This window comes from Uranotaenia lowii, chromosome 2 (assembly GCF_029784155.1).
Source record: "Uranotaenia lowii strain MFRU-FL chromosome 2, ASM2978415v1, whole genome shotgun sequence".
NCBI lineage: Eukaryota > Metazoa > Arthropoda > Insecta > Diptera > Culicidae > Uranotaenia > Uranotaenia lowii.
Window position 1 is genome coordinate 225,742,473 of NC_073692.1, and position 14,889 is coordinate 225,757,361.

Here is a 14,889-nt window from a genome sequence, read left to right on the forward strand (position 1 = left end):
GTTTTTATTAGATTTTTTGTAAAATCTCTACAGATACGGTGAATCTGATTGATCTTAAAAGGTTTAAAACTCCAGTTCAAATTTTACAACTTCAACCCTTCGTTTCAAGATTTTTTAATTCTTCCTTAAAAATCATTTTAAACAGTTGAAAATGATGTGTATGTCAAGAAAAAAAAATTAAAACAAAATACAATGTTTCATTTTTTTCATACATTAATTGTCGCAAATTTGTTGCTTTACGAAACGAAGGGTTAAACGCATTTAAAACATGACCGAGTCATAAAACTAATCATGCTGGAGGCAGTGCACATTTTTTCTAACTCCACCTTTTTCACAAAAGGGATAAAATTTAAAAATAAAACCGTATAATAAAATGAAAATCGTTATGAATCGCCTTACATAATAATGATCAAAAACAATAAACGAAATATTGGAGAACAGGGTAGATCCCGATGAACGAAAAAGAGTTCTCAGAACAAAATTCCAACGAATCGAAAAAGGGTCGACTTTTACCTGGCTGCTTCCATTGTGCTGCCTCGTACTTTTGCCTGAGCATATTGTCTACTTTGGCCTGCAGGCGACCTTCCGTCGTTTCCGTTTCCTCCGAGGACGAGAGGCTGAGGGCGGCGTCAATCTGTAAAAAGGAAATCGAAAAAAAACAGGAAAATTGAACATTGATTGCCTTGGTTCAAAGAAAATGAAGAGAATCAGTTTGATTATTTTCACGATTAGTTTTCAGCATACATGGCAAATTATTTATCTTTAAAATTTATTTCCAATTCAATTATGATTACAAAAAAAAACCATACTCATTCTAATCGATAATCGGATATCCTGGTGGTTGTTTTCTTTTTTTTTTTAATAGAACCGCAGGCACCGTATTGTTAACAGGAGATTCCATTCGAGATAAAATCCAGTCATAAATTTGATGCTGACACGTATATGAATTGAATACCAACCTACAGTAGGTAGGACGTGAAAAGCCAACCGGAAAAACAACGAAAACACCGGCAGGAAGAAATCGCAAACACAAAAGCCCCGGTTTGTGTTACTACATACACTTGAACGTGCTTGAAACATACATACATACGCAACAATATGCGACACTAGAGTGCCCGATGTTTATGAAGTGCTTGTGTGTTCGGTTGCATGTTTTACCTCATGCAGAGTTGCAAGATTTCAGATAATCATCTGAATGTGATACTCAATGCAATGAGTATCAATCAAGCAGCACACTGAAATTCGTTGTGATACTCGATGCAATCATTTTGGAATGAAATTCATTGAACATCACATCCTGTCAAAAATCACGAGCACAATTTTGTCCCTTCATCCCTCTAATAAACAACCCTACTTTTTTCCCCACTTTTTTCGTATGCTAACTTGGGTGATGGATAAATGATAATATTCTATGAAAAAATGGAAAATAAATTCATTGTCGACAACATCTATCATTATTTTACTTTCAATAAACCATGGGTAGCAAACATAGTTTGAATTTCAAATAAGTTGGCTTATTTTATTGATCTAAGTCAGTTTACTACATGTTTTCCAACAACAATATTACCAAACTTTCCAACAATGTTCTTACCAATAGGCCTTTATAATGAAGAGTCCGGCAGTGAAATGTGAAAATATTGTTTGGTGCTCAATTTTTCACGTCTCACTGCTACACCGTCGCTATGGAATTCGATAAAGCCAGAGAGGCGGTTTCTCATGTAAACAATCTAAGCAGTTTAATTGAAATTCGCTGAATTTCAATTGTTGTAAATTGTGAAGTGCTAAAACTACGGAGAAAACCGGTTTTAAAAGGTAGAAAACTTTGGATGCTTGGTCACTTCACAAACCTTGAATATTCATGTGAGAAATGTAAAATACGCTTAGTTAGCTAAGCATAGAATAAATTAATAGAAAAATCGATATTTGTTTTAACTCTCAAGGGCTGAAATTTTTACAAAAAAAAGATCAAAACTCAGATTTTTTTAGGTTTTTTTTGTATTTTTCGGCTGTTGACATACAAAAAAAATAACATATGTTGAACTGTAATATGATCACAGTCATCAAATGTCATGCGGTCCCTTCTTCAGAGCATGTTGTGTACGAGTGAAGGATATCTAAATTTGGAAATATTAATAAAGATCATGTTTTCTAACAAATATGCATCTATACATTCAGAATTAAAACCTACTTTTTTAAATCAACTAAATGAAAAATTTAATTATAGAAGCCGTGATGTCAGTGATAAGCTGTCCTTTGTTTCCACTTTTTTTTTTATTTCTTTTCAAACGATCTTTTTTTAAACGTCCTTGGTCCTTTACATCCCTTCTCTGTTCCAAACTACTCATTGGTGGTGCAATTTTCTGCAGAATTTTTGACAGTAATAGTCACTTAGAGACTGTAAAAGATCCGGAACAACCGTAGAGAAAACCAATTTTCGAAACCAATCTTAACGTTTCCGATTTCACAAAAACCACTTCAAAATGATGTACTAGGCTGTGAATGATCAATTAACAGTCTAAACTAGCCATTTTACTAAAATTGAACAGTGTTTTTTTTCCATGGGTTTCACGAATTTCTTTTAAAGGGCATTTTTATACGTACTCAAAAATCTTTCAAAAATCCAGCTATGATAATAAAAGAACAATTCATTTCTAATGCATGTGTCTAAAAGCTCATAAGATAATAATCAAAAAATTAGAAGTAAGGCCGCTTAACAAAAGAAGCGATTTTACAATTACTCCAAATGGTAGTACAAAAATATTTGATCAACCTTAATATTCAATGGCGCATTATTAATTTCTGTCATATTCATTTTTCTATTTAGAGTTCTATAAATCTTCTGGAAACGCTCTTAATAGAATAAGTGAATTTATCGGACATCAGATAGGCTGGTATGAATCATATCCTACTTTTCGGTGCAACGATCATGTTTTCTACTTCAGAAATTTCCCACAGGGAATTTCAAACATCACGCGAGACGAGATAATATTTGAAAAAGATCTGTGAGCCGGTGCAAATAAAACCGGCTTTCCTTCTCTTGAAAAAGAAAATCATTAAAATGCCTATAAAATCATTAAAATGTCTTTTTTAAATTGAAATAAAAAAGTTTAACCGTTAGGATAGAAGCTACAAACCGCCGCTTTCATTTGAAAGGGAAAATTTTGATATTTCTTTATAACTTTTTATTTGGTTCATAAATGCTTTTCATATGTGGTCGATTCCAGCCGGTTGCATAAGCTGGGATGCCATGCGTTTTAATTGGAATGGTTTTTCATTGGTAACAATCTTTTCTTAATTTTTATATTTCAAAATTTAATTTGTTTGGAAGATTAAGAAACTATTTTCTTAATTTATATTAAATCTCTACATAGCTATCTATAAATTTAAACTTCGTTTTTAAGGTTGCCGCTACAAGTAAAAGCAAAGCATAGCTCGAATGCTATAAACAAAATCATAAAACTTTTTTCTGCAAAATTGACAAAAAACCTTTCGGTAATTCAAAGATACTAAATTTGTAAAATTAGGCCCGATGGATCCTTATAATTTTAATTCTGAATTTTTGTGTTTCCGGTACTCTTTGCGGTACTTTTTGTGTTAATATTTATAATAATCAAATATTTAGCTTTTCAGATTTTGCTAATTTTTTTTATAGTTTCTTGTAATGTCCAGAAGATTTGATATGTTTTTTCTGGCAAGAACATTAAGCCATTGGGGGTTTTTTGAAAAATTTTGAGCTTGGGCATTTCAATGTTTGCGGATCTTTTCCATGATTGCAAAACTTTGCATCAACGTTTTTAAGAGATTTAAAAGTACATTACTGTAGGAAATACAATTTCATAACTTGCATGTCTTTAATCCTTTGAATACGAGCGAGACTTATCAACAAATTTGGTCATAAAAACTTTTCGCTCATCCTGTTAAACTTTCATTAAACTAAGACAAAAATATTATAATCAGATTCATACAAGCCATGATAATACATTCTTCAGAAAGATGTTTTAAAATCAAAACTTTCATTCACAATCAACGTTAACGTTTCACACTGAGATTCAAAAAGGAAGAACCTCACTCGATAAAATCTTAACTGAACGAGATTTCACAACTTTGCTTAAGACAGAAATAAAAAAAAAACGAATTCTTATCATCACCCTGATTGTACTGAGCTTTTAACAGTATGTTCTCTATAAAAATGTTTAAAAAAAGTATAACTGACCTTTACCATTCATCAAGTATAACTGACAGTTTTTAAAAAGTCGTGGTATGTTCAGCTTTTTCTGAACTATAAACTTTTTTCACTGTTTCATTGTTCAAGAGCTTGCACAAATATTATTCCATGGCATCTCTGCCTTCCAAAAAGTAGTTTTTCTGCTCGTGATTCTCAGTCTGAGAAAACGTTGACATTCAAGACAAGAACCGTTTGTGATACTCACAATGAGATTACCTAACATCACACTGAGATTCAAAAAGGGAAAATCTCACTCAAAAAAATCTCAATCTCATGAGATTTCGCAACCTTGTTTTAAAACCTTTGAAAACCTTTTCAATTCTAGAAAACTCCTTAAAATGCAGTAATCTATTCAAATAATTCGTAGAAGCATTATAATTCACTTTTACTTAATAAATTTTTAGAAATAATCATTTTTTGGTGAAAAACACATGTGGCTCAGCATAATTTATGCTTCAGCCACCTGCATAGAATAAACTATTCCCCTCTTTCTGTCTCCTACGCTTGGGTTAGAATCATTGGTAATTTCCATCACGTTTGTTTGGTTTTATGCATAGGCAGTGCATCTATGCGAAGGAGGAACGAAACCAAGAACAACGATGGAAATTACCAACGCGTCGGGTACCTATTCTTAGCTTACTTAATGATCCCGCGCCGATCTTCCGGTGCATAGGGCCGTGCTAAGAGACCTCCACTGTTAACGATCCGAAGCTAGCGTCTTCATTTGGTGTAAATAAAGTGGAACGAGGTTCCAAAAGAAGTAGTCTTAGTTTAGAAATAGAAGTGGTTAGATCTATTATCCGAAACTTCTACACACAAGTGGTAATATTCTGATTTCGCACCTTTTTTTCATATTTTTTGTCCTCAACGCCGATTGCTACGTCCAAAAAAAGTGAACTTATGCTTGATTTATCCGTTGAACAATTCAAAACAAATTGTAGAAGAAAATTGTGGCGATTTTCAATCATTCATATTTTAACAAGCGAAATACATAGTGGTACTATTCTTATTTCGCTCATTGTATATGGAAGGGAAACGATACACATTCATCAATCGAAAACGCTTACTGAAAAAGATAGTAAGTTGCTATCGAAATACCGGTATCTGAACTTTTCATTTAACGTGGCTGAATTAAAAGGAATCTTTCGATTGCTTTGATTCAACATAAGAACTGATTTTCATTTATTCGGGGGGAAGCTGATTCTAAATATGCAATTAGATTTTTTTCTTTCAGCTCCTGTTTTCAAGATAATTTTGGAAAATAGGTAAACTCAAAATCTTGTGTGATGTAATTTGATGTGGGTCATAGATATTAAATGTTTAATGGTTTTGAAATAATTGCTTTATTATACAAGTTTTAAAACGACAATTTCTACACGAGAATTATTCAAAACGAACAACCGTTTTCTGAATTCAAATGTTGAATCAGACGACAGATAAAGGGGTCGTCCATATGAACTTTTGGAAGACTTTTGCAATTGTTGTGTTATTATGAGCGTTTAAAAGTACGGACTATCGATTCCAGATTTTCAACTTTGTAACAGACGACAGGAAATGGGTTCGTTTACTGAATGTTTTTGCAATAATTTAGTTATTTTCCATCCAAACAAGATGAGCATTAATACTCGGGTGTTCTTTTCAACGGTCAATTTTTTACTTTGAATATCAATTTCAAAAGGCTCGTTAATTAACCCGCATCCGCATTAGAGTGTCAATTTGACACTATTGCAAGTTTGAATGCTTGTAACTTTTTTTAAAAGCCTCAAAAAACACAAATGTCTTCGGGGACCCTAAATGAATTCATAAGTTCTTTAATGTTGCATCTTTACTTTTTTTAATGGACGAACCCTGGAAGCCTGCACAAAAAAAACTCCCTTTCCCGACTTGTCAATTTGACACTCCAAAAGTAAAATCTATCTAAGTCGTTTGAATTATAATTAATTTCATATAAAACTTATACCAATAGAAACCTTTTAATGTCAGAAAAATATGTTTAGTTTTATCAGAAACTCAACGCATCCCGCAAAGGCTCCGTGCCGCAAGCCGAAATGTGCCGGGATAAAGACGGGGGCATCCTGACGGTCAATCGTGAGGTGATCAAAAGGTGGAAGCAGCACTTCGATGAACACCTGAACGGCGCACATGCAGAAGATCAAGACGGTGGGGGAAGGTACATCGCCGGCGTAGCCAACGAAGTAGAGGAGCCACTCCCAACGACGAGTGAAGTTAAGCTAGCCATTCGCCAGATGAATAGAAACAAGTCGGCTGAGAAGGATGGCATCGCACCTGAACTCATCAAAATGGGCCCGGACAAGTTGGCCGATTGCCTACACCGGTTGATAGTCCGGATCTGGGACATAGAACAGCTACCGGAGGAATGGAAGGAGGGGGTAATATGCCCCATCTACAAGAAGGGCGACAAATTGGACTGTGAGAACTACGGAGCGATCACTGTCTTCAATGCCGCCTACAAAGTGTTGTCCCGAATCCTACTCCGCCGCCTAACGCCACAAGCAAACAGATTCGTGGGAAGTCATCAGGCCGGCTTCATGGAGGGACGGTCTACGACGGACCAGATATTCACAATACGGCAAATCCTCCAAAAATGCCGGGAGCACCAAGTCCCTACGCACCATCTGTTCATCGACTTCAAAGCCGCATACGACACGATCGACCGTAACGAGCTTCTTATGGAAAATCGTGGACGAGAACGGCTTTTCCGGGAAGCTGATCTGACTGATCAAGGCGACGATGGATGGAACGCAGTGCTGTGTGCGGATTTCGGGTAAATTGTCGAGTTCATTCGAATCGCGCAGGGGGCTTCGACAAATTGATGGTCTGTCCTGCATGCTGTTCAACGTGGCGCTAGAAGGTGTTATTCGACGAGCGGTGGGCGAAATGCAGGGCACGATTTTCAACAGATCCAGTCAACTTATCTGCTTTGTCGATGACATTGATATAGTGGGCAGATCATCTGCGGCGGTGGAGGAGATCTACCGCAAACTGAAACGCGAAACAGGAAGGATTGGGTTGATGATTAATACGTCCAAGACGAAGTACATGCTGGCCTGCGGATCCGAGACCGAACGAACCCGCTTGTACAGTAGTAACAAGGTCACGATCGACGGCGACGAGCTGGAGATAGTCGAAGACTTTTTCTATCTCGGCTCACTGGTGACCGCAGACAATGACACCAGCCGTGAGATCCGGAGGCGAATTATCAGCGGAAGTCGTGCCTACTATGGACTCCACAAGCAACTGCGGTCGAGAAAACTTAGCCCTCGCACGAAGTGTAACCTGTATATGACGCTCATTAGAGCGGTTGTTCTCTACGGTCACGAGACATGGATATTGCTTGAGGAGGACCTGCGTACACTCGGAGTATTCGAGCGACGAGTGTTAAGAACCATCTTTGGCCGCGTACAGGAGAACGGAGTGTGGAGGCAAAGGATGAACCACGAGCTCACGCGACTCTACGGCGAACCCAGTATCCAGAAGGTGGTGGAGGCTGGCCGGATACGCTGCGCGGGACATGTTGCGAGAATGCCGGAAGACTGTCCTGCAAAACAGGTGTTCGCTACGAATCCGGTAGGAACAAGACGAGCGGGGCGCAACGAACGAGGTGGTTAGACCCAGTGGAGCGTGATCTGGCGAACGTAGGGTGTCCGAGAAATTGGAGAACGGTTGCTATAAACTGAGTGAATTTTAGGAATTATGTTCGTCAAGTTATGTCGTGAGACGGAATACTTTGTAAATAAAAATAAAAATAAATGTTTAGAACATTAAATATACCTGAAGCTACTAGTTTTCTCGTTATTCAGCATGAAAGAAAAAATCCGAAAAACATGCCTCAGGAAAACTGCTGTAGTTCATATATTACAAGTCCAAAAAATATTTGTTTTATGCATATGAAAGCTAAAATTTATGTCTACATCATGAAGCCAAAAAATATTATTGGTTTTTTTTAATGAAATGTTTGAGCGGTGGTAGAGTTTTTGTAAAAATATGACTACAAAATTTATTCTAATTCTAACATTTTGTTGTCTTTAGATTTTTGATGCAACAAAAATTGAATATACTGGAATTTTTGAAAGTTGAGTACTTTGCGCGATTTTTTTTACAAATTGAAATCGTATGGGTCCAGCTAGTAAATAAAAATAATTAAAATTGTTATTTGTTCATCTCAAAATTGATTGTTCTTAGAGTTTTAAAATGCAATATTAACAAAATTGAAGCCGATAGGCAAAATATGACAAATGTAAACAAGTCAAAAACTAAACATTTTTTCTGAGTGACAAGAATGAGCAATATCGACCTGTTCTACACATTTTCTGTGATTTATGTGATCACAAAAAGTATTTTAAAGTAAAACATCCAATTACACATTACAGCGTGACGTGACGATGTTTTGACAGGTTTTTTTTTGCATAATATATGTCAAATTACTCATTTTGTTTAGCCACAGATTTCGAAAATTAACTATTTTACATAGTACTAATTCGAAAATTAAGAAATGCAGTTCCGAAGATATTCTAGAAAAAATAAGCGTGACCTGACAATGGGCGAGATAATGACTTTTCCGTAAAAAAAATCGCAGAAGTAAAATTTCTTGTCTCCCCTACATTTTATCAAAAAATTATGTTCTAGTAAATTGTAGCAAACGAGTTTTTTTACGTTGTTTTGATAAAAAAAAATCTAAACAGTTAAAGAAAAACTAGGTTGAAATCGTGACGTTACGACGCCTGAATTTTTGAAAACAGTTTTTCGTTGCGTCGTCACGTCACGTCAACTTCTTAAGACAAAAAAAAACATTATTTCAACAGTGAGTAGTCACAAGCATACAAAAACTCTCCCGGGTCAAAAAGTTTAGTTATAGATACATGATTTGGCAACTTTTTAGTATATCCACTAAACTTTTAATCTGCCTTTAAAGAATTTGAATTTGATCAATTTTAAGTCCTGGAGGTGAGTTCGAAGTTTCTTCAATGACAGTGTTCTGTTTTTAAAGGAGCTTTACCATTTTACCACTTAATCCAAAGGTTTTAAAATGTTTAAATGTTAAAACAGTACATTTTGAAACGCGTTTACTAATCCTCTTCAAGAGACACAGAAAGTTTTTGCTGTTGAGTTTTTTTTTTGAAAATTTCGACGCAAGTGCGGTTTTGAGAATATTTATGTGCAGAGAAATTTCAACAATAACTTTTAGAAATAAATACCCACTTGTTATTTTCACAAATATTGGAATTATCTCAGAGTTTTTAGTCACAATTACTTACAACCATCATCCTGCATCTCATGATCAATTTTTGGTAGATTCGATAATACATAAAACATATATTTTTCGAAAACGAATTAAAATTATCATTTTTTGTACTAATAGTAACTTTGAATTGTGCAAGTATGTGCCGGTAGTTTTTCTTGCGATAAGTAACAATTTATGAAACCTAAAAGAAAATCATAAAATTTCTCATTTTTCACACATTTATTGTCACCGGTTAATAAAAGTTCCAAAAGGAAGCTTAAAGAAAGAACCTAGAATATTTTGTTTGATTAGTTGATAAAATTGAAATGCGTTTTAATGTTCTTATGAATGATTTCAGCTCAACAATAACAAAGTTTTGTTAATTTAAAATAGGGGTTTTTCACGAAAGAAATTCTCCTGGTATACATTTCTACAAGAATTTTTATTCAGAACTGGCAAAAATCATGTGTTTAAGTCGCTAAAAATAACTAATTTTGAAATTTTAAGAGAAATCTAAAGATTTAAAGACCCTTTTTGACTCCGCAAACCGGTCAGATAATAATGAAGGTATCAAAAGATAATTTTTTTCAAAGGTATCAATAGATAAATTGATTATATGATATATGAATGAAAGAATAAGTAAATTATGTTTTGTTTGCATGACAAAAGTTCTAACATGAAAAGCAACATGCGATGATTGCCCAAAAGATGTTATGAAAACTATGTTTAATAAACTGTTATCAGACGTTGTTGTAATGTGTTAAGGATGGGAAGAGACCCACGACACCTGACGTCATTTTTAATTAAGAGAAACAAAAATATCTACGGAAAATAAAAAAAATACCATGAGGTCAAGGTTGCGAAATCTCATGAGATTGAGATTTTTTTGAGTGAGATTTTCCCTTTTTGAATCTCAGTGTGATGTTAGGTAATCTCATTGTGAGTATCACAAACGGTTCTTGTCTTGAATGTCAACGTTTCCCGCATAATTAAAAACAGTTGGGGATATAGTACTAACTATTAACTTAATATATTGGTAGCAGTACCAGTATGAAATATCTTCCAAGTATCATTTCATTATACATGTTCAAAATTTTATTACCTCAATAAATTATGACAGGATCGTATCAGTGACAGTGACAATATGATATATGATTTAGTAAGTATAGTATAATAAGAGAATAAAAATTTGCAACCTTTGAATATTGTCTCTGGACCTTATCCAGGACTCTAACAGTGTACGACAAAGTTTCCTTATATTTTCTTAGCATTAGACATTAAATTAAAAAAAAAACAACATTGACAACATTGTATGAGTTAGACAAGTCGTTATCATTTCACCTCTTGCGGATAATAACTAATATTGTTATTTTAAGATGTAGTTGTGAGCTTATGCATTTTTTCGCTCTTGGGTTCAGCATCTGCTAATTTTCACTTCACTTCGTTAAAATTTGTGTCGGCAACCCCACGCCAGGTTCGGAACTGAAAACTGTGTTCAAAATGGCTCCGAAAAAAAAGAATCACGCTGAGAAAAACACACAGAACGCGAAAAGTAAGTAAAACTATATTATATTATCGATAAAAACTAGTGAGATTAAATAAAACTAATGAAATTACAGAAACAAAGATCTCTGCTGAGCGGAGAGCGGAAAAAAAATCTACTGAAAGGCTGAACAATGCAGATCTGCACAAATAGGTAAGATTGTATAATCCATGTATAATATCAGAAATAAAAAATAAAAATCTCAACATTTAAATTCTTTAATTTTATTTTATTTTTTGTGGGAAAGAATTGGAACTATATTGGTTATGGTACAGGGAAGCTCTTTTTAAAAATATTTTACAATATGCGGAACGTATGATTGAGCGTTATTTTTACTACAAACTACTATAAGCAAACTATATCCATTGAAGTTGATGAAATCTATGATTTTGTATTCCAACGTAGCTAGAACATTCAGGTAGATTGTTTTGCTCGCCAAAAGTGGATGATATTTTAACCGTATCCAATAATGTAGCATGAAATATTTGTTCGAAAAAATTGCTCTTTTTGAATGGTAAACATGCTTAACAGCCCTTTCCCCATATGGTACTTTAACAGATAATCATAATACAGATTGTTAATATGGTCTGTGTTATTGTACATATACTGTTCACTTTACAATAAACGATAACGTTTAGAGACAATATAGAATATTCTCTATATATTGTAATTGATTATGCGGGTTTCTCAGACTGAGAATCACGAGCAGAAAAACTACTTTTTGGAAGGCAGAGATGCCATGGAATAATATTTGTGCAAGCTCTTGAACAATGAAACAGTGAAAAAAGTTTTATAGTTCAGAAAAAGCTGAACATACCACGACTTTTTAAAAACTGTCAGTTATACTTGATGAATGGTAAAGGTCAGTTATACTTTTTTTAAACATTTTTATAGAGAACATACTGTTAAAAGCTCAGTACAATCAGGGTGATGATAAGAATTCGTTTTTTTTTTATTTCTGTCTTAAGCAAAGTTGTGAAATCTCGTTCAGTTAAGATTTTATCGAGTGAGGTTCTTCCTTTTTGAATCTCAGTGTGAAACGTTAACGTTGATTGTGAATGAAAGTTTTGATTTTAAAACATCTTTCTGAAGAATGTATTATCATGGCTTGTATGAATCTGATTATAATATTTTTTCTTAGTTTAATGAAAGTTTAACAGGATGAGCGAAAAGTTTTTATGACCAAATTTGTTGATAAGTCTCGCTCGTATTCAAAGGATTAAAGACATGCAAGTTATGAAATTGTATTTCCTACAGTAATGTACTTTTAAATCTCTTAAAAACGTTGATGCAAAGTTTTGCAATCATGGAAAAGATCCGCAAACATTGAAATGCCCAAGCTCAAAATTTTTCAAAAAACCCCCAATGGCTTAATGTTCTTGCCAGAAAAAACATATCAAATCTTCTGGACATTACAAGAAACTATAAAAAAAATTAGCAAAATCTGAAAAGCTAAATATTTGATTATTATAAATATTAACACAAAAAGTACCGCAAAGAGTACCGGAAACACAAAAATTCAGAATTAAAATTATAAGGATCCATCGGGCCTAATTTTACAAATTTAGTATCTTTGAATTACCGAAAGGTTTTTTGTCAATTTTGCAGAAAAAAGTTTTATGATTTTGTTTATAGCATTCGAGCTATGCTTTGCTTTTACTTGTAGCGGCAACCTTAAAAACGAAGTTTAAATTTATAGATAGCTATGTAGAGATTTAATATAAATTAAGAAAATAGTTTCTTAATCTTCCAAACAAATTAAATTTTGAAATATAAAAATTAAGAAAAGATTGTTACCAATGAAAAACCATTCCAATTAAAACGCATGGCATCCCAGCTTATGCAACCGGCTGGAATCGACCACATATGAAAAGCATTTATGAACCAAATAAAAAGTTATAAAGAAATATCAAAATTTTCCCTTTCAAATGAAAGCGGCGGTTTGTAGCTTCTATCCTAACGGTTAATCTTTTTTATTTCAATTTAAAAAAGACATTTTAATGATTTTATAGGCATTTTAATGATTTTCTTTTTCAAGAGAAGGAAAGCCGGTTTTATTTGCACCGGCTCACAGATCTTTTTCAAATATTATCTCGTCTCGCGTGATGTTTGAAATTCCCTGTGGGAAATTTCTGAAGTAGAAAACATGATCGTTGCACCGAAAAGTAGGATATGATTCATACCAGCCTATCTGATGTCCGATAAATTCACTTATTCTATTAAGAGCGTTTCCAGAAGATTTATAGAACTCTAAATAGAAAAATGAATATGACAGAAATTAATAATGCGCCATTGAATATTAAGGTTGATCAAATATTTTTGTACTACCATTTGGAGTAATTGTAAAATCGCTTCTTTTGTTAAGCGGCCTTACTTCTAATTTTTTGATTATTATCTTATGAGCTTTTAGACACATGCATTAGAAATGAATTGTTCTTTTATTATCATAGCTGGATTTTTGAAAGATTTTTGAGTACGTATAAAAATGCCCTTTAAAAGAAATTCGTGAAACCCATGGAAAAAAAACACTGTTCAATTTTAGTAAAATGGCTAGTTTAGACTGTTAATTGATCATTCACAGCCTAGTACATCATTTTGAAGTGGTTTTTGTGAAATCGGAAACGTTAAGATTGGTTTCGAAAATTGGTTTTCTCTACGGTTGTTCCGGATCTTTTACAGTCTCTAAGTGACTATTACTGTCAAAAATTCTGCAGAAAATTGCACCACCAATGAGTAGTTTGGAACAGAGAAGGGATGTAAAGGACCAAGGACGTTTAAAAAAAGATCGTTTGAAAAGAAATAAAAAAAAAAGTGGAAACAAAGGACAGCTTATCACTGACATCACGGCTTCTATAATTAAATTTTTCATTTAGTTGATTTAAAAAAGTAGGTTTTAATTCTGAATGTATAGATGCATATTTGTTAGAAAACATGATCTTTATTAATATTTCCAAATTTAGATATCCTTCACTCGTACACAACATGCTCTGAAGAAGGGACCGCATGACATTTGATGACTGTGATCATATTACAGTTCAACATATGTTATTTTTTTTGTATGTCAACAGCCGAAAAATACAAAAAAAACCTAAAAAAAATCTGAGTTTTGATCTTTTTTTTGTAAAAATTTCAGCCCTTGAGAGTTAAAACAAATATCGATTTTTCTATTAATTTATTCTATGCTTAGCTAACTAAGCGTATTTTACATTTCTCACATGAATATTCAAGGTTTGTGAAGTGACCAAGCATCCAAAGTTTTCTACCTTTTAAAACCGGTTTTCTCCGTAGTTTTAGCACTTCACAATTTACAACAATTGAAATTCAGCGAATTTCAATTAAACTGCTTAGATTGTTTACATGAGAAACCGCCTCTCTGGCTTTATCGAATTCCATAGCGACGGTGTAGCAGTGAGACGTGAAAAATTGAGCACCAAACAATATTTTCACATTTCACTGCCGGACTCTTCATTATAAAGGCCTATTGGTAAGAACATTGTTGGAAAGTTTGGTAATATTGTTGTTGGAAAACATGTAGTAAACTGACTTAGATCAATAAAATAAGCCAACTTATTTGAAATTCAAACTATGTTTGCTACCCATGGTTTATTGAAAGTAAAATAATGATAGATGTTGTCGACAATGAATTTATTTTCCATTTTTTCATAGAATATTATCATTTATCCATCACCCAAGTTAGCATACGAAAAAAGTGGGGAAAAAAGTAGGGTTGTTTATTAGAGGGATGAAGGGACAAAATTGTGCTCGTGATTTTTGACAGGATGTGATGTTCAATGAATTTCATTCCAAAATGATTGCATCGAGTATCACAACGAATTTCAGTGTGCTGCTTGATTGATACTCATTGCATTGAGTATCACA

General features: G+C 33.8%; 1 protein-coding gene across 1 annotated transcript in view; it reads right to left on the reverse strand.

Moving 5' to 3' along the window:
- Positions 1 to 14,889, reverse strand: part of LOC129747112 (uncharacterized protein KIAA0513) — a 65,084-nt gene that overhangs the window by 26,060 nt on the left and 24,135 nt on the right. The window contains exon 2 of the mRNA XM_055741145.1: positions 514 to 634. Within this exon, the coding sequence (XP_055597120.1) occupies positions 514 to 634 (121 nt within the window). The remainder of the gene's footprint in view (positions 1 to 513; positions 635 to 14,889) is intronic.